At 37.9% G+C, this 18,271-nt stretch overlaps 1 protein-coding gene across 4 annotated transcripts in view; it reads right to left on the minus strand.

Moving 5' to 3' along the window:
* The window catches only part of SLC12A6 (solute carrier family 12 member 6), an 88,024-nt gene that overhangs the window by 14,668 nt on the left and 55,085 nt on the right, over nucleotides 1–18,271 (minus strand). For all 4 annotated transcript variants that reach the window (XM_030318577.2, XM_030318576.2, XM_030318578.1 and 1 more), the window contains 10 exons: nucleotides 13,013–13,110; nucleotides 11,635–11,766; nucleotides 10,385–10,531; nucleotides 8,762–8,816; nucleotides 7,362–7,492; nucleotides 5,404–5,645; nucleotides 3,240–3,454; nucleotides 2,278–2,436; nucleotides 2,020–2,118; nucleotides 1,692–1,749 (listed from right to left, as the gene is read on the minus strand). In XM_030318577.2, coding sequence (XP_030174437.1) covers nucleotides 1,692–1,749; nucleotides 2,020–2,118; nucleotides 2,278–2,436; nucleotides 3,240–3,454; nucleotides 5,404–5,645; nucleotides 7,362–7,492; nucleotides 8,762–8,816; nucleotides 10,385–10,531; nucleotides 11,635–11,766; nucleotides 13,013–13,110 — 1,336 coding nt within the window. The remainder of the gene's footprint in view (nucleotides 1–1,691; nucleotides 1,750–2,019; nucleotides 2,119–2,277; nucleotides 2,437–3,239; nucleotides 3,455–5,403; nucleotides 5,646–7,361; nucleotides 7,493–8,761; nucleotides 8,817–10,384; nucleotides 10,532–11,634; nucleotides 11,767–13,012; nucleotides 13,111–18,271) is intronic.

The raw sequence follows: 18,271 nt of genomic DNA on the forward strand, positions 1-18,271 counted from the left end.
CTTAACTTTCTGAAATTCATCCTTTTGTGTGGGTGTATATATAGCTGTGGCTTATTTATTTTCATTGCTCTGATTTCCCATTGCATGAATACATAACTTATCCATTCTACTACTGATGACGTGTGAACTATATCCAGATTTTGACTATTAGTAACAATACTGCTGTGAGAATTCTCGTGCATGATTCTTAACGCACATGTGCATGAATTTCTGTTGGATCTACCTAGCAGTGGAAGTGCCAGGTCATAAGGTACATGCATGTTCAACTTTAGGAGACAATGACCAACAGTTTTCCAAAGTGGTATTCCAGCTTATACTTTCAATACTTTTTATATTATGGTGTAATTTACCAAACCTCTACGAACCCATATATTTTCAGCGACAATAGTATAGTAATAGTAAACTGTGCTACTTATTTTTGTCAGCAATATGTATATATTATTTACTGGGGTTCCTGTCCTAAAAGAACTCAATCTAGTCAGGGAGAGTGATATGAAAAGCGACAATACATATATATGGTAAGTGTAATACTGTAGTGGCTAAACAAGGAGGGGAGTGGGTATCTCTGCTGGGTAAGTATGGGAAAGCTTCACAGGACAGAAGACATTTAGTCTAGTCTTCAAGGATTCATGTGGCTGCCAGGCGGGAGTTACCCATTCCAAGCAAAGGAAACTGCACAGACAAATGTGTGGCTGGATGGGAATCTGAAACAAGGCATGTTTAACTCCAAGTTATGGCTAGAGCACGTGGACTTTATGAGGGAATGATGGGAGATGACATGAGAAAAAGGTAAACAGGGCCGGACTGAAGTAATGGGCTCGGCAGGCTGTGAAGCAGGAAGGTTTGTATGATCTCATTTTGTGTTGTAGAAAAATCATTCTGGTGGCAGCATGGAAGAAGGATTAGAAGGTGATAAAACTGAAAGAGAGGTAATTACAATAATCCAGGAAAAAGATCCTGAAGGTCTGTGCAAAGGGATGGGGATAAAGAGCGAAAAGGAGATCTATTAAGATGAAAGGTGGAATTCACAAGGCTTAGAAACCAACTGGATGAGAGAACTGGGGAAAGTCTAGGATGGCACCTACATTTCTGTTTTGAGAAAGGGTGAATGGTGAGGCTTGTAATTCCTCCAGACGGGGAAAATGGGAAGAGATCTAGCAGATTTAGGGGAAAGATTTTTCTAAGAATCTCTTACAAAAACTTGTTTTTTGCTCATAGGTGTGAGGAAAGGAAAAACACCCAGCAGCCTTCATGAACGAAATGAAGAAAATTCCAAGATTTTATTTAGAATGCTAAACAGACACATACTTATATCTCATAGAAGAGATGCTAGAAAGAGATGCTAGAGACACTTCAAAGTTTTTGTTTTGTTTGTTTTTTTAACGTGCTTTCTTCTACTTTTGGTCTTAGTTTTCCAACAGCTTTTAATGTACTACAGACAAGTCCTTGTTATTCAGACAAATTCACTACTTCATGAAAGAGCTATATTCATGCCATCTCACTTATTTATAACAATGTAACTAGTACTTATTATTCACTAACCTTTTTGGGAACTATATACATATATTTTCTAATTGTTAGTCAAGATATAAACCTCAGGTTAGGTTTTGAGTTTATGACCATCTTGGGGGCAGTGATCTGATATACTGGAAGACAGACACACAAATATTACAAAGAAATCAACTACTCACTTGTCTCTGAGAACAACACCTTCAATACAGGCACCAAAAAGGACAACATTGCTTAAATCTACCATACTGAGAGTCAAGGAAACTGACCTCTAACCCTCTGAAATAGTAAGCAGACACACAGGATATTTCTTCTATCAGCAAAATTAGTTGGTAGATTCACTATTGTAAATTTTTCCTTGAATTTTAGAGATGAGGTGGGTAGATTATCTAGTGAGAAGTGAGCTGATAGAAAGCAGACATCTTTATTACTAGGATAAAAATATTGATGGCCCTCATTCCACAGATGTGCCTATGACTAAAACTCAAATTGGATTCATGACAAGGATACAGACAAAGGAGGTGGTCAGGATGGCGAGGATAGTGCCAATGGGAATAGACTTTTGAGCATCTTTCAGATCTCCAGATCTGTTTGATCCAGCCATGATACCTTTGGAGAAGGAAAAAAGAACAAGTTAATTTCTTAGTTCCTGGACACTTTGATATTCATACTGATACCAAAGACTGATATCTGAGAAGCCTGTGTCTTAAGGAAAATCACTCTCTGGGTCTGATAACTGCTAAAATAGATAACAGCCCTTCTGCTTACCTGTGACAGAAGGAAAGAAGATCCCCACCAGAAGAGTAAAAGAGGTGGTGATGTCAACAAGGACATACTCATGGTTTAAGCTGCCCAAGACATCAGAAGATTTGGCTGAGGGCTTTTCAATGATCTCTCCCTTTGGTAGGTAATTACTCCAAAGATTCTCTGTAGAGGGAAGAAAAAGGTATATAAGCAACAGAAGTATGGAAAGAAGGTAATTCATTTTCTACCTAAACAACATTCTAAATCAGATTCCTCATTTCTAGTGTTTGAAGGTAGGTTTGTTTCTACATGAACACATGTATATATTACATAATAAAACACAAATAAAAACCTAATGCTCTTTCTCAAATGGTTCAAATGTAATTTGACAAAAGGCTTTGGTACATACAAATACAGTTAAATTTACAAATGCAAATTAGTAAAAGTTAATCAGACTAAAGATGGGTGCCCCGCAAAGCCTATTTTCTAAAAATTAGTAATCAATGCTATTTCTAACACCTTAGTGTAAACCTGCTTACATGCAAAGAAATTGTGGACCAAACATTTAAGACACAAGTCACTTAAGCAAAGAGCTTCAGAAATTGGGCTGAGTTAGGAAAACACACATGTGCATGTGGGGACACTGAAATAGTTCCATTCTAGCTGTCACTGTGGGAAGAACATTGGCAACTTTACAGTAACACAGAATATTTTATTACTTTATCCCAGTTCAAAAAGCGACTGGCTTAGCTCTGCTCTCTAAAGGTGGGAAATTTTAACAGAAAACACTGCAAGGAGTCCTGAAAAAGGAGACGTTCACTAACAGAAAAGCAGAAAGAAGCTGAATTAGGAGCTGTGTGCTGAGCTTAAGCAGGGAAGTGATACAATGGCAGTGAGGCGTCATGGACAATATAAGAGTCTAAGATTGAAAGGCCCGCTTTCCTCAGAAACAAATAAAAAACTTGTTCAAATACCTCCTAACTTACCTGTAATGACACCACTAGCCAATCCAGGAATGCCCTGGATTGAAGTGACATTATTGTGAACAAAGTATTCATCACAGGTGGCATTGAAAAACTGACTTGAGTTACAGAAGAAGCCCCATAACCTTGATGGTACTGTCATGTTGTTAATTTCCTTGGTCTTAGAGCAAATATCAATGTGTCTTGATGAAAGGGTGCGGTTACCCAGCATGCAGACCCTAAGTGAAAAGAGAGAGAAAGATGAAGCAAGGGGGTAAAAACGTTTAAGAAAAGAAGATAGGTTAGAAATAGGTTAGTAAATTAGATTAGCAAAGTTAAAAAAACAAACAAAACAAAACACCTCATCTCTAAGAGCTTTTACTGTCATGGATGGGAAAAGAACTAACATTTATTGACTCATTCTGTAAATGGGGATTTAAATTTTCTGCAATTTAATCCTCACAGCCATCTCACAAAATATGCATGAGTATTTCCATGTTGTGGATGGAGGAACTGAAGTTTAGGGAGATAACGCAGTCTACTCGAGTGGTAGTGACAGAATTCAAATACAAAAACTATCTGAAGACACAGTACTTACTCATCTTCCAAATTTTCTAGGTTATTAACCAATGGTTAGGCCTAAAAGAATCCCAGAGTCCTTTTGTTCTTCTGACAAAAAAAATTTTCCCCTATTTTTTTGGCCTAGAAAAGCCTTATGTTCCTAAAAACCCCTTTGAAAATGTTCTGCTAAAGGTCAAACTTTCTGGCTACCATTTTGAGAAAAACAGCTTGGCTGAAATAGAAGGCACATCCCACTATGGCCTAAGAGAAAACTATTTTTGAACGTAAGCCTAGACCCAGTGGGAGTGAGGGTATTTAAGGATATTACAAATAATAACTGCTGATTTTATTTTTTTCTTTAACCCGGAGCTATAAATATGAACAAAAGAACAATACACCCACAGTTAAAGTAACTCTCAAGAGGAACAAAGCAACTTTTCAAATCTGCAAAATGACAGCATTACATGCATAATGAGCCATGTACCCATTACTCAGCTTCGATAACTCAACACTGCACAGTCTGGTTTAGTGTTCCTCTAGGGAATTCTGTCTTGTTTTGCTGGAATATTTTAAAGAAAATACCACACATCGTGACCTTTTACCCACCAAAAGAGAGAAGAATCAAAGAAGAACTTAAGGCAAAGTGGAATTTCTCAAGTGAAGACATCCAGTAGCCTTCAGTACTTTCGGCTAGTTGTAGCCCATAAATGAGCAGACTAAAAACTGATGATGGAATTTATCACTGACATCATTTAGCATAGTAGAAGAAATACTGCACCAGGAGTTAGGAAATCAAAGTGTTCATGTTTGTGCTCTGCCATTAACTAACTTTTGGGCAAGTCATTTAATCTCTATGGATCTGTCTTTTCATCTTGAAAAAACTATTTTTCTGTAATCAGGTTTAATGAACATAGGACTGATAAGTTTGATACCTGATAATCCAGATGCTTCTTAAAGACAATCTCTGTAGCGAGATTACAAACACTCAGTGCTGGTTAGTCCCTATGCCACTAGTCAAACAGAGAACAGGTGACCTGGGAGTCACCTATCTGTACAAATCCATTGCTACTTCAAAAAATATACTTTAATGTACTTGTACTACTTATGGTAAGGAATACAATCTCTCTAGAGAGATATATATGCAAATGTGACATGTATTCCTCTTTATTTTATAAGTAGAAGGTCTGCTATGATATTAACAGCAAAATAAAAAGGGTAAGTACAAATATTTAAATAGGAGCTAAGGTTTCTTTGACTCTCTTGATATTTCATTAATAACAGGAATCCAACTTTTGAATACTTTACAAAGCTTGCCGGTAATAACTATATTATTTGTAAAGCTCTTCATGAATAGTTTAAGCAAGCACAACCATTATAAGGAGGTTTTAAAACAAAACTCAGTATCTACATCCAAATGATGGTTACAGCTGCCAGTTCTATGCCTGGGACATAAGGAAGAGGATTGACATGACATAGTTTGCGGGGAGGCTTCCTGCCTAGATGCTAACTGAGCTTATCCACAAGTGAAATCTCAGGGACACTGTGAAATTGTACTTGAAGTGGTCACATCACCAGATATTGTCAATGACTACCCAGTAATGATGGCCGGTAAGAGGCAGACACGTACGGGAAGTGTGGAGGGGCAAAAGAAGACTTGATGGCTCCAGCATAGATGGCCAAGATGGACACAATGACACAGGCCAGGAAAAGTGAGGCAAACTTGTTCACATAGCGCACACCGATGAATACCACCAATACCATGAGAACCAAGAACGCGGTGCCATAGACACGCATGTTATTTAGCATGGCTGCTGATTCCTTGAGTGCATCATCGCTACGAAAGATGGCAGCTCGGGGGACAATATATACCTGTTAAGTGAAAGAAGCAGAAAATGAGGTCATTTTATAGTCATCAAGTAAAAGGGCTGTTGTAATTTGCATTTATTTTCACAAAGTAAAGAAAAGCTAAGATAGAAAATGACTGGAGACTTAACCTATTCCTGCAAAAACTGGATAGCATTGATCTTTTTTTTTTTTTTTAATTTTTTTTTTTTTCAACGTTTATTTATTTTTGGGACAGAGAGAGACAGAGCATGAACGGGGGAGGGGCAGAGAGAGAGGGAGACACAGAATCAGAAACAGGCTCCAGATTCTGAGCCATCAGCCCAGAGCCTGACGCGGGGCTCGAACTCACGCACCGCGAGATCGTGACCTGGCTGAAGTCGGACGCTTAACCGACTGCGCCACCCAGGCGCCCCTCTTTTTTTTTTTTTAAGGCTACATGTTGTTCTGAATATCTGCATTTCCCAAAGGAAATAGCAAAGAATGCATTAATAATTCATTCGAAGGGTTATGTAAAATAATTATAATGATTACCTTAGGTCCTACCTTATTATTCCTACTTACCTATCATTTTAAACAGTAAAAAAAAAAATAATAATAATAATCCAGTGAATAAAGAAATGAAAAACATTTTTTTTTTTTGTTATGGAATCAAATCAATATTTTTTTTTATATGAAATTTATTGACAAATTGGTTTCCATACAACACCCAGTGCTCATCCCAAAAGGTGCCCTCCTCAATACCCATCACCCACCCTCCCCTCCCTCCCACCCCCCATCAACCCTCAGTTTGTTCTCAGTTTTTAACAGTCTCTTATGCTTTGGCTCTCTCCCACTCTAACCTCTTTTTTTTTTTTTCTTCCCCTCCCCCATGGGTTCCTGTTAAGTTTCTCAGGATCCACATAAGAGTGAAACCATATGGTATCTGTCTTTCTCTGTATGGCTTATTTCACTTAGCATTACACTCTCCAGTTCCATCCACGTTGCTACAAAAGGCCATATTTCATTTTTTCTCATTGCCACGTAGTATTCCATTGTGTATATAAACCACAATTTCTTTATCCATTCATCAGTTGATGGACATTTAGGCTCTTTCCATAATTTGGCTATTGTTGAGAGTGCTGCTATGAACATTGGGGTACAAGTGCTCCTATGCATCAGTACTCCTGTATCCCTTGGATAAATTCCTAGCAGTGCTATTGCTGGGTCATAGGGTAGGTCTATTTTTAATTTTCTGAGGAACCTCCACACTGCTTTCCAGAGCGGCTGAACCAATTTGCATTCCCACCAACAGTGCAAGAGGGTTCCCGTTTCTCCACATCCTCTCCAGCATCTATAGTCTCCTGATTTGTTCATTTTGGCCACTCTGACTGGCGTGAGGTGATACCTGAGTGTGGTTTTGATTTGTGAAATGAAAAACATTTTATTTTTGGGGGATAAAGATATGACAAAAGATAAACTTTACTTTTTCCCTGTTAGTGTGTCTTGCCTCACGACTTCCACTTCTTGGTGAGGTGGGTAGGGTGTTAGTAAACGGGTGGAAGGGAAGCAGTAGGCAGGCAGTGGATACTTTCAACCATTCTGACTTATACTCACAACAGGAAGTCAATGACAAGTTAACAGTGAATCACTTGTTTGATTCTACAGCCAGCGGATCTCTCAGAAGTTTTGCTACCAAACAACAAAATAAATCCAAATCTCTATCTTTTCTACACTGTAGACCACAATTAAGCCATTACTCACCAGAAAAATTTCAATGGCACCAAGGATATACATGGCTGCTGCAAATGTGGTACCAAGATAAAAGCAGAGGCCAACAGCCCCACCAAACTCTGGGCCCAGGGCCCGGGAAATCATAAAGTATGAGCCTCCAGCTAAAAGACAAAATAGAATGTAAGCAGGATAAAGAAAGTACACCGGTAAGAAGAATGTAAACAAAGTCATAAATAAGAAGAATAAATGCTTCAAGCTTTTGAAAACTCTCAATGTTTTGATAAAAAATATATTTGCTAACAGGAAATAAAGGATAAAACCTTTCTAATATAGTGCATAGCTAATGCTCCACACCAACTAGTTCAACTTGTCAGTATTACTTAGATAAATATCAAGGAATATTTACTACAGGCATGAGATAGCCCCATAATATATATCCTAACTAAAAGAAGATAGGAATGTGATACAAATTAAGACTTCTAGCTTAGAACATGATGAGATTTTTTTCCTTTTTATTTTAATTGAAGTATGGTTGACTTTAATAAATGGTATAGTACAACATCATAGTGGTTTGACAATTCTGTACATTAAGCACACCATAGTAAGTGCAGTTACCATCTGTCACCATACAATGTTACTGCAATATTATTGAGTGTATTCCCTATGCTGTATTTTTCATCCCCATGACTTATTTATTTTATAACCGGAAGTTTGTAACTCTTATTCCCTCCCTCTCACTTATTTTGCTCATCCCTCTACTCTTCTTTTCCTGGACAACCACTAGTTTGTTCTTTGTATTTATGAGTCTCTGTTTTTGTTTGTCTGTTTATTTATTTATTTGGATTCCACATATAAGTAAAATCATATGGCATCTGTCTTTCTTGGACTTATTTCATTTGCATGAGTGGATCTCTAGGTTCACCTGTGTTGTTGCAAATGGCAAGATTTCATTCTTTTTGATGGATGAGTAATATTCTATTTTGTGTGTATGTGTCCACAACTTCTGTATTCATTCATCTATTGATGAACACTTAGGTTGCTTCCATATCTTGGTTATTGTAAATAATACAGCACTATACATAAGGGCACCTATATCTTTTTGATCTAGTGTTTTCATTTTCTTTGGGTAAATACCCAGAAATGAAATTACTGGATTATATGGTATTTCTACTTCCAATTTTTTGAAGAACTTCCATACTGTTTTCCAAAGTGGCTGGATCAGATTCTATTCCCACCAACAGTGAGTGAGGTTCCCCTAGTTTAGGACATAAAGAGACTTAAAGAGTGTATTCTAAAGTCAAAGAGTGTGAATGCCTATGACCAACAGACTAAATAGTACTCTGTTCCTTGGAAGTTTGCACCTCTGGCTTCACAGCATAAACATACAGTAATTGTTGACAATCCCTGAAATGCAATCTTAGCCAACTGACCTGGCACCACTCCATTAGTGGCAATGGCACTCATGGAGATAGCAGTCAACATTGTCTGTAAAGGAAGTGAAAGGAGAAGACTGTTACTGTTATAAAGATGACATTTCTGTACTATCTTCCCATCTGTGGAATTCAGAGCACTGTTTGAATAATTAACTCTACATACTTTATGGACGGAGTTGGATGTTATACCTAATAGCATGGAAATATGATGTGGTTCAACTCATTGCACTAGTCAAATTACTATCATCTTGAGTATTCTGTTAAAATGGTTCTATGTCGGGGCGCCTGGGTGGCGCAGTCGGTTAAGCGTCCGACTTCAGCCAGGTCACGATCTCGCGGTCCGTGAGTTCGAGCCCCGCGTCAGGCTCTGGGCTGATGGCTCAGAGCCTGGAGCCTGTTTCCGATTCTGTGTCTCCCTCTCTCTCTGCCCCTCCCCCGTTCATGCTCTGTCTCTCTCTGTCCCAAAAATAAATAAACGTTGAAAAAAAAAAATTAAAAAAAAAAATGGTTCTATGTCATAATCAGTAGGTTAGGGGCTAGTAGAAACCCCTGATCTCACCCTGGTCTCCTAGTTAACTTGGAAAACAGACTGGAAACTGACTAAGGACTAGATATTACAAGAACAATATTCAGTAAGGAAGGGAACCACTGAAGACTTCTGAACTAATAAAAACTATATTTTGAAAACATTGCCTGGGAGCAACAGAGTATAGAATGGACTGCAGACAGGGAGCAGATGAAGACAGAGTGACTTGTTAATAGGCTATTACAGTTCAGTGAAAAAACAGGAATATAAAGGAAGGGTTGTAGGTAAGAGATTTCAGAGGGAGACTTGATTGACACTGGTAGCTGATTAGATGTGAGAGGTAACCAAGGAGCCAAACATGACCTTGAAGTTTTAAGACTAAGAAAACAAAAAGTGGGGGGGGGGGGGGGAAGGTAGTACTGTTAATTTTAATTTATTAATGATAGGAACTATCTCTGCTTATCCTGCTTTGTATGTACTCAGTGAGCCTAATGCACAAGGAGGGTATAATAATGATAGTAATGAAAGAGGTCAGCAGGTAACAGAACAAAAAAATACATTTTTTATAATAATCAACTTATAATGCATAAGAGGAGTTTAAATTCAAGGAAGATCAGAATGTTCTCAGTACAGTGGGGAGAGGACCTGGAAAACACACCTGAATTTCTAGGGAAGGGAGAACAGATGAGACTTGAAAACAAAACAAACGCCCCTCACCCTAAACAACAATCCATTTTGTTTCTCCATACTATACTGGAGTAGTGCGGCATCATTTTCTATCACAACTTTGGTGCCATCAATACAAGTGGTTTGTATTCTGAATTCTTTGAAGTCAAGGACTACATCTCCTACTCCCTCCAGAAAGAAGTCTTCCTTTGTAATTTCTAGTACATCATATTATAGATCTAAGCAGTGAAGAGTGGGCCCTAAATAACTGAAAATCCTTCAGATTTTAATATCAAAATAATCTCTCCTTTTGAGATCATGAGTCTTCCCCTATTAGCCTTTGTTTTATTCTCAAACAGGTCAAGTGCATATAATCTTGAGCTCTTGCAACGTTCCAGGTGATTTCTAAGAGCCAACTCAGGACTTACACAGCAGCAGCAGATAAGGACGATTGCGAAGGCCTGAAGAACGCCTGCCGTGCCCACAACCCATGTAAGGCGTAGAAACAAGATCACTCCAAAAATATTTTGTAGACAGGGGAGGTAGACACCCATGAAAGTACCCATTTGAGGGGTCTGGAAAGAAAGTTGACAAAAGAAAAATTATATAGTCATCTAGAAGCCATGCTTTTATCCCTTTACTTGTGTATAAAAACTTGCTCCCAACTACCATATTAATTATTAGGCAGAGATAATCAGAATATCCTAGAAGAGGCACATATAAAATCTCCATCTAATAAATGTCAATCACCATACTTTTTAATAGTCCTAGAACTATACATTTTTACTTTACACAGGTCCTCATATGTTTTTACATAAGTATTTGACCACAATCCCCCCCTTTTAAAATGTTCTGTAGTTTGAAGCTATCAGCTTTCCCTTTTCATCTAAACTGAATAATGACTTGATGCAATTCCTTTCGAATGTGGTATAAATCTTTCATAGTAGCTGGTAAATACAGTTGGTAAAATGAAGATCTGAGGGTCATTTAATTCCTGAACAACCAGGAAGCTACCTTGTTCCGTATTTTCATTTTGAGAAAAACTGAAATGTAGTCTTTGAAAAACCCAACCACTTCACCACAGAGATGGCATCAGCAGGTGGGCGTGGACACTCCTCTTCTGAAGTGCTATTTCCTCTCCCTGCAACGGTCTTCTCCCAACCAGGCTCACTGTCTCACATTGATTAGGTCTCTGCTCAAATATCACCGTCAGAAGGGCTTTCCCTGACTAACCTCTCTCCAACAGCAACCCCTTCTGCCCTGGCTTTCTTGCTGGCCAGTTGCAGTCTCCTTAGCCTGCCTTAAAAAAAATTAATTACTGAAGTATAGTTGACACACAATGTTACACTGGTTCAGGCGTACAACATAGTGATCTGACAAGTCTCTGCCTATGATATGCCACAAGTGTAGCTACTAGCTGTCCCTGCTTATATTTTTGTTAGAGCATTTGTCAACATCTAATATACAGTTTAACAATTATCTCTTCATACCAGAATTCAGACTGCATGAGAGCAGGACGTTGTAGGTTCTCTTTTTGCTATGACCCTGGTGCCCAGAACAGTGCCTGGCTTAAAGCAAGCATTCAATAGTTACGGAGCACAGAGTGATGCCCTGGATAGTTTCTCCTTTCTTATATATGGGACTCTTTTTATTTATCATTGTTATCCTAAGGCCTCACCTTGGTGGGCTTCTTTTTCCCCTCAGTGATGTTCTCTGCCTCTTCATGTTCCTTCGCTCCTTGTGTCAGATTAGTATAATTGGCCATACGGTTGAGGAGAGAAGATACCTTTGGTCTTGTGTCCATTTCTTCCTATAAAGTCGTAAACATGGAAGAAATGAGTAATGAAGAACACTGGAAGCATAAGCATCAAAATGGCCCATGTATCAGAAAATTGCAAATTAAATAAGAAAATATTTCACAGATAAATATTTTAAGACAATTCATCAGTGAGGCTTTCTTTTCCTCCCAAGGTAAAATATCACTTAATCAGGGCTACATGAATCCTTATAAGATTCTTAAGTGAAAAGCTTTAGGATTCTTTCTAATAGCTTAACTTTACAGTAAAAACAAAATCACACTGGCCCCTACAGACAGCTGTAACCTTGTAAAAAATGTTGGTAATATTATCTTTAACTACAGTGCCCCTTTCTTTAGGCTACCAACATTCTAACAAAATTTAGGGCTATTATTTATTGCAGCACATACGGATAGCTCATTAAAAAACTTTTGTGACTGAGGGGCACCTGGGTGGCTCAGTGAGTTAAGGGTCCGACTCTTGATTTCAGCTCAGGTCATAATCTCGTGGTTTGTGAGATCGAGCCCTACATCGAACCTGCTTGAGATTCTCTCTCCCTCTCTCTCTGCCCCTCCCTGTCTCGTGCACACAGCTGTGTTCTCTCTCAAAAATAAACAAACATTAAAAGAAAAAAACCTTTTGTGACTGAAGTAAATATTCACCACAGATCTTTTCTTCAAGTAAGCTGAAAGAAAATATCATTTAAAAGATAAGTACGCTGAGAGAACTAACATTCACATCACTGTCCAAAGCCAGAAACAAAGGCAGTGCGGGACTAAAGTAGGTTCCTTTCAAGAACCTGCCTGCAGATGCCGTCAGAGTCCGTAGGGTCTCAGGTTAAGACCTACAAGGTCCTCTTATTCTAGCAGCCTACTTCCTACACTGATTTTTGATTTAGTAGTTCTAAGGTAAGTGATAGTCCTCCCAAACACAGATTGAAAAACTCACTATTTTACACTTTGTAGATAATGCAAATATTCACATCCTAGCTGAATTAGATAGCAAGGTCCCCCATATTGAGGAAGAATGTCAACATTCTTCCTCAATACTCAGAAATTTGATTTAATGGTACTTATTAGTGATCATTAGATTACATAAATAAATCAACTATAATGACAAGTTATCATAAGTATTATACTTTAACAATTAATTCTTAAAAGTATCCAGGCTGTACTGTTTTAAAACTAAATGGGATAGAAAACAGCGATCTTGAAATCTCTATTCCTGAAATCTCTGCCCTAGTCTTCTCCCAAATATTACCTCAAAGAGTGCCAGGTTTTTATCAAAATATTCATCTCCTTCTTCATAATTGGAATTATTGAGATAAGCATTTCGAGCTTTCTTATTATGCCCATCATCTGGAAAAAAAAAAAAAAGTAAACCAAGTCAGTTTCTCAGTGGTATTAAAGAAGTATCAGCACCAAATAACTTCATGTTGCCTCTGTATTAACAGAACCCATTTTCATATTCAAACTACTTTATTTTTTTATTTTGAGAGACAGCGTAAGTAGAGCAGGGAAGGAGCAGGGGTGAGGGTGGGGGTGGGACAAAGGATATGAAGAGGGCTCTGTGCTGACAGCGGAGAGCCCAGTGCAGGGCTTAAACTCACAAACTGTGAGATCATGACCTAAGCCAAAGTGAGATGCTCAACTGACTGAGCCACCCAAGCACCCCTCATATTCAAACTTTAATCTGAGAGTGGGAGAACTCAATTAGCGTTGCTTGGAGCATGTGGCTCCCTCTAGAAAAGGAGCAAAAATAAATTTCTAAGAGGTAAACATAGGTCATTGCTTTTCTTAATACAAAGGCCTCTGGACACACTATTCTTTTAGGATTCTAACCTACAGAGACCCTACACTTAAAGTCACCCAAATCTAGAATAAAATTTTTTTAAAAAGTACTTATTGAGTCCTTAGTATATAATACCTTTATACACTATTGCTGTTGAACAATGGCAGCAAAAGCCCTCTACTTACAGATGTCCAACCTTTTATAAATGATATTAGGTAAAAAAACAAAAAAACAAAACAAAAAAATGACATTAGGTCTTGTAACCAAGAATTATTTTTGTACAAACTCCTGCCACATATTTTTTTTTCATCCCACAAGCATTTGGTGAACCAGCTATAAGAAAAAAAAAAGAGAGAGATAAAGAGACTGGGTTGCCTAACACAGTAAAGTTTGTGTTGTATCCTTAGCTTTGGTTCTGTATTGTGTAAGAGTTATATAATTATAATCACCTTGTAGGAGAGAGAGAAAATAAAAAAATATATGTCATTAAGAACTAAGACTTTAAATATTGATAAAATAGACACTAATATAAAATTTAAAGAAATTAATTTAAAGTCCTATAACCTTAAATGTAAGTTTGGGAAACAGTCAACAAGCTATGAAAATAACTGGATCATGTCAAAGGACAGAAAAGCCAACGTGATGGGATCCCTAATGGCTACAAATGGGATAATATGAGCACTAAAAATAAATAATGCAATGAATTGAAAAGTAAGTATGTGAAATATCCAATATATTAAAAAAAAAAACAACTAGTCACCTTTGCAAGTTACTAAGAAAACAACATATGTGAAAAACAATAAATAGAAAGAATCAAGCAATTATCTTGCCTTTCCTGTACCAACTATATTTCTAGGTGATGAAAAAGTTAAAGAAAATTTCTTCATTATAGAAACGTTCTAGCTAATCAATGTGGAATTTAAAAAACAAAACAAACAAGCATAGGGAAAAAAGAGACAGACAAACCAAGAAACAGACTCTTAACTACAGAGAATTGGTGGTTACCACAGGGGAGTTGGGTAGGGGGATGGGTGAAAACAGATGAAGGGGATTAAGAGTACACTCATCATGAGGTGCCTCAGTGGCTCAGTCCATTAAGGGTCCAACTCTTGATCTCAGCTCAGGTCATGATCTCATGGTTTGTGAGATCAAGCCCTGCACTGGGCTCTGCGTTGACGGAGTCTTTCTCTCTCTCTCTCAAAATAAATAAACAAACTTAACAATTAAAAAAAAAAAAGTACACTCATCATGATGAGAATTGAGTAATGCACAGAATTGCTGAATCACTATACTGATTCACCTGAATCTAATATAACACTGTATGTTAACTGAAATTTAAATTAAAAAAATTTTTAAATGCAGATGGATTAGGAAAAAAAACCACCAATTTTCAACCCCTAATGAAATAATGGATCTAGGCAATCATCATCAATGGTTGCTAAAACCATTAGATGAAAGGCTAAGACATAACTTTATAATGGATGGATCAGGGTGATCTGGAACTCAATGATCAATGTTAACATTGCTTGTTAAAAGTAGACGACACAGGGGCGCCTGGGTGGCGCAGTTGGTTAAGCGTCCGACTTCAGCCAGGTCACTATCTCACGGTCCGTGAGTTCGAGCCCCGCATCAGGCTCTGGGCTGATGGCTCAGAGCCTGGAGCCTGTTTCCGATTCTGTGTCTCCCTCTCTCTCTGCCCCTCCCCCGTTCATGCTCTGTCTCTCTCTGTCCCAAAAATAAATAAAAACGTTGAAAAAAAAAATTTTAAAAGTAGACGACACAAACCCCTACTGTAATACAATAAAAAGTACCCTGTGCAACCTATGATGTATTCTTACCAAAAAAATGGAAGTTGAATCTAATCAAGCTTCTTAAATCTATCAGTTCACAAAAACAAAACAAACAAAACAAACAAAACAAAGCAGAGGAGGAACACGCTAAACATCAAAGATGAGGCAATCACCAAATTCAGAATGTGAGAAATTCTACATGACAAATAATCTGACTTATTCAATAAATAAATGGCATAAACTAAGAAAGCAGAATTCATAATTTGAGACTTAAAATGACATACCAACCAAGTACAAGGTGTGAAACTTGTTAGAATCCTGACTCTAATCAAATGTAGAAAACAAAAACAAAAACAACAAAAAACCCCCCAAAACCCCACCTTTGAAACAGATAAATTTAAACTTTTTTTTTTAAAGTAAATAAAATCATGTGATGTCTGGAATTTTAAGATATTCCAGGAAAAAATTCAGTGGGGATTGAAAACAGATTCTCAACATTGTTGAAACTGAGTGATGGCTTCATGGAGGTTCACTATCCTATTCTATTTACTTTTCTGTATCGTTGGAAATTTCCACAATAAAAAGTTACTAAAAAAACAACAACAAAACAAAACAGGAAAATGATAGCATGGAGCCTGCTTCGGATTCTCTGTCTCCCTCTCTCTCCATTCCTTCTCTGTTATGCACGCGGTTTTTTTCTCTCAAAATAAACATGAAGGAAAAAAAAAAAAAGAAAATGTAATTCTTTTCCTCTAATGGTTCCGGAAAATTCTAAACAGAGAATGACACAGCTTAAAATTATCACCGCTTTTAAGTAATCCATTTATTCAGTTAATTCAGTAAGCATTTATTAGGTTTTTAAAAAAATATTTATTTTGGGAGAGAGATAGTGTGCATGAGTGGGGAAGGGGCAGACAGAGAGGAAGAGAATCCCAAGCAGGTTTTGCGCTGAGGGCATAGCCCGATGTGGGGTTCGAACTCATGAAGCCTGAGATCATGACCTGAGCCGAAATCAAGAGTTGGACGTTCAACCGACTTGTACCACCCAGGCACCCCACATTTATTAAGTTCTTATGATGTGCTTGGGCACTGTTCTAGGTCCTGGTGATACAGCAATAGACAGAGCAGTTAAAGATGTTGCTTTCATTGTGTGTATATGAAGTCACAGAAGACAGTTAAAAACATATACACACATACATAAAACTGATTTATAGTGGTTGTCCATTTCCACAGTGTAAATACTCACACACGCCAACTGTAAACTACTAATGTGTTGGGGCGTCTGGGTGGCTCAGTTGGTTGAGCATCTGAATCTTGATTTCAGCTCAGGTCATGATCTCGCTGTTGTGAGAAAGCTCCATGCTGGCAGTGGAGCCAGCTTAAAATTCTCTCTCCCTGTCAAAAAAAAAAAAAAAAAAATCTCCCTCTTTCTCTCCCTCTGCCCCTCTCTCCTGCCCGCATGCTCTCTCAAATAAAAATAAAATAAAATAAAATAAACTACTAATGCGAAGTCACTGAGAATGGTTTTGGGAAGAGATGCATACAATTGGTTCTCAGGAGTTGGTATGAGCTGGCTGTAGCACACCCTTGACATAGAATGTTCAGGAAAAGCCTGCATTTCAAGCAGAGGGAACAGTAATTTTAAAAAATCCTAAAGCAGAAACAACCTTAATGCAGTCATAAAACAGAATGAGTAACATGGCTGAAACAGAGAGAGGAAAGGAGAGAGCGACTGGAAAGATAGGATTTTAAAATTTCTATTTGGTCTTTTTTTATGATTCATTCTCATTTTCTCTCTCTGGGATTTCTCTCTCTTTTAATGTTCATTTATTTATTTTTTAGAGAGAGAGCAAGAGCGAGTGCCTGAACAAGCTGGGGAGGGGCAGAGGGAGAGACAGAAACAGAATGCGAAGCGGGCTCCAGGCTGTGAACTGTCAGCGCAGAGCCCTACTCAGGGCTCGAACTCATGAACTGTGAGATCATGACCTGAGCCAAAATCAGACGCTTAACAGACAGAGCCACCCAGATGCCCCTCTCCCTGGATTTTTTTTGGTTTGTTTTTCCCTTATTCCATTTGTTCTCTTTCCTCTTTTGGAGTTTCCACATTCTATTTTTTTCAGTAATTACTTTTGAAATTTTACCACATATGTTACTTAAACTGTTAAGTGAGTTTAATCAATAATCTGTCATCCTCACAAACAACACACTTGAACACTTCAGTTTCAACTGTCCTCTGATTCACATAATATTACTGTTCTGTCCAATATTTCTAGTAGTTAATTTTACTACACAATAAGACACTAAAAATATTTCAGAGACAAAACACTGACTTGGGTCAAGGTCAAGGTCACTGTTTTTCTGGGATCATTTCCCTTTTACTTGAGGTCCCTTCTTTACAATTCCTTTAGAGTTTCTCAAACTCAGCACCATGAAATTTCAAGGCCACATAAGTATTTGTTGTAGTACATCATACAGTTACATCATAGGACGTTTAAGAGCATCCCTAGCTGCTAGTCACTAGAGGCCAGTAGCATCTCCCGCAGTGACAACCATGAAAGTCTTCAAATATTTCCAAATGTCCCCTGGGGGACAAAATTGTCCTCAGTTGTAAACCACTAGCTTGGAGCAAGTCTTGCGGTGAGAAATGTTCTTGGCTTTTATTTAGCAACAGTTGCCTGTATTTTGTCCTAATTATTACTGAGTATCTTGCCAAGCACAATTCTAGGATAATAAAAGCTTTGCAAACACTTTAAGACATCATTTGCTATATATTTCGCTATGGAGAATTCTGTCATTCTGCTGTTCCGGGGAGGATCTGTACCTCTGGTGGATCTCAAGATCTTTTCTTAGGTGTTCTGCAGCATCATTAAAGATGTGTCTAGGTGTAATTTTCCTTTTGTTCTGTTCACAAACCCCTTTTACCTGTTTATGACCCGTT

This window comes from Lynx canadensis, chromosome B3, assembly GCF_007474595.2.
Source record: "Lynx canadensis isolate LIC74 chromosome B3, mLynCan4.pri.v2, whole genome shotgun sequence".
Lineage (NCBI taxonomy): Eukaryota > Metazoa > Chordata > Mammalia > Carnivora > Felidae > Lynx > Lynx canadensis.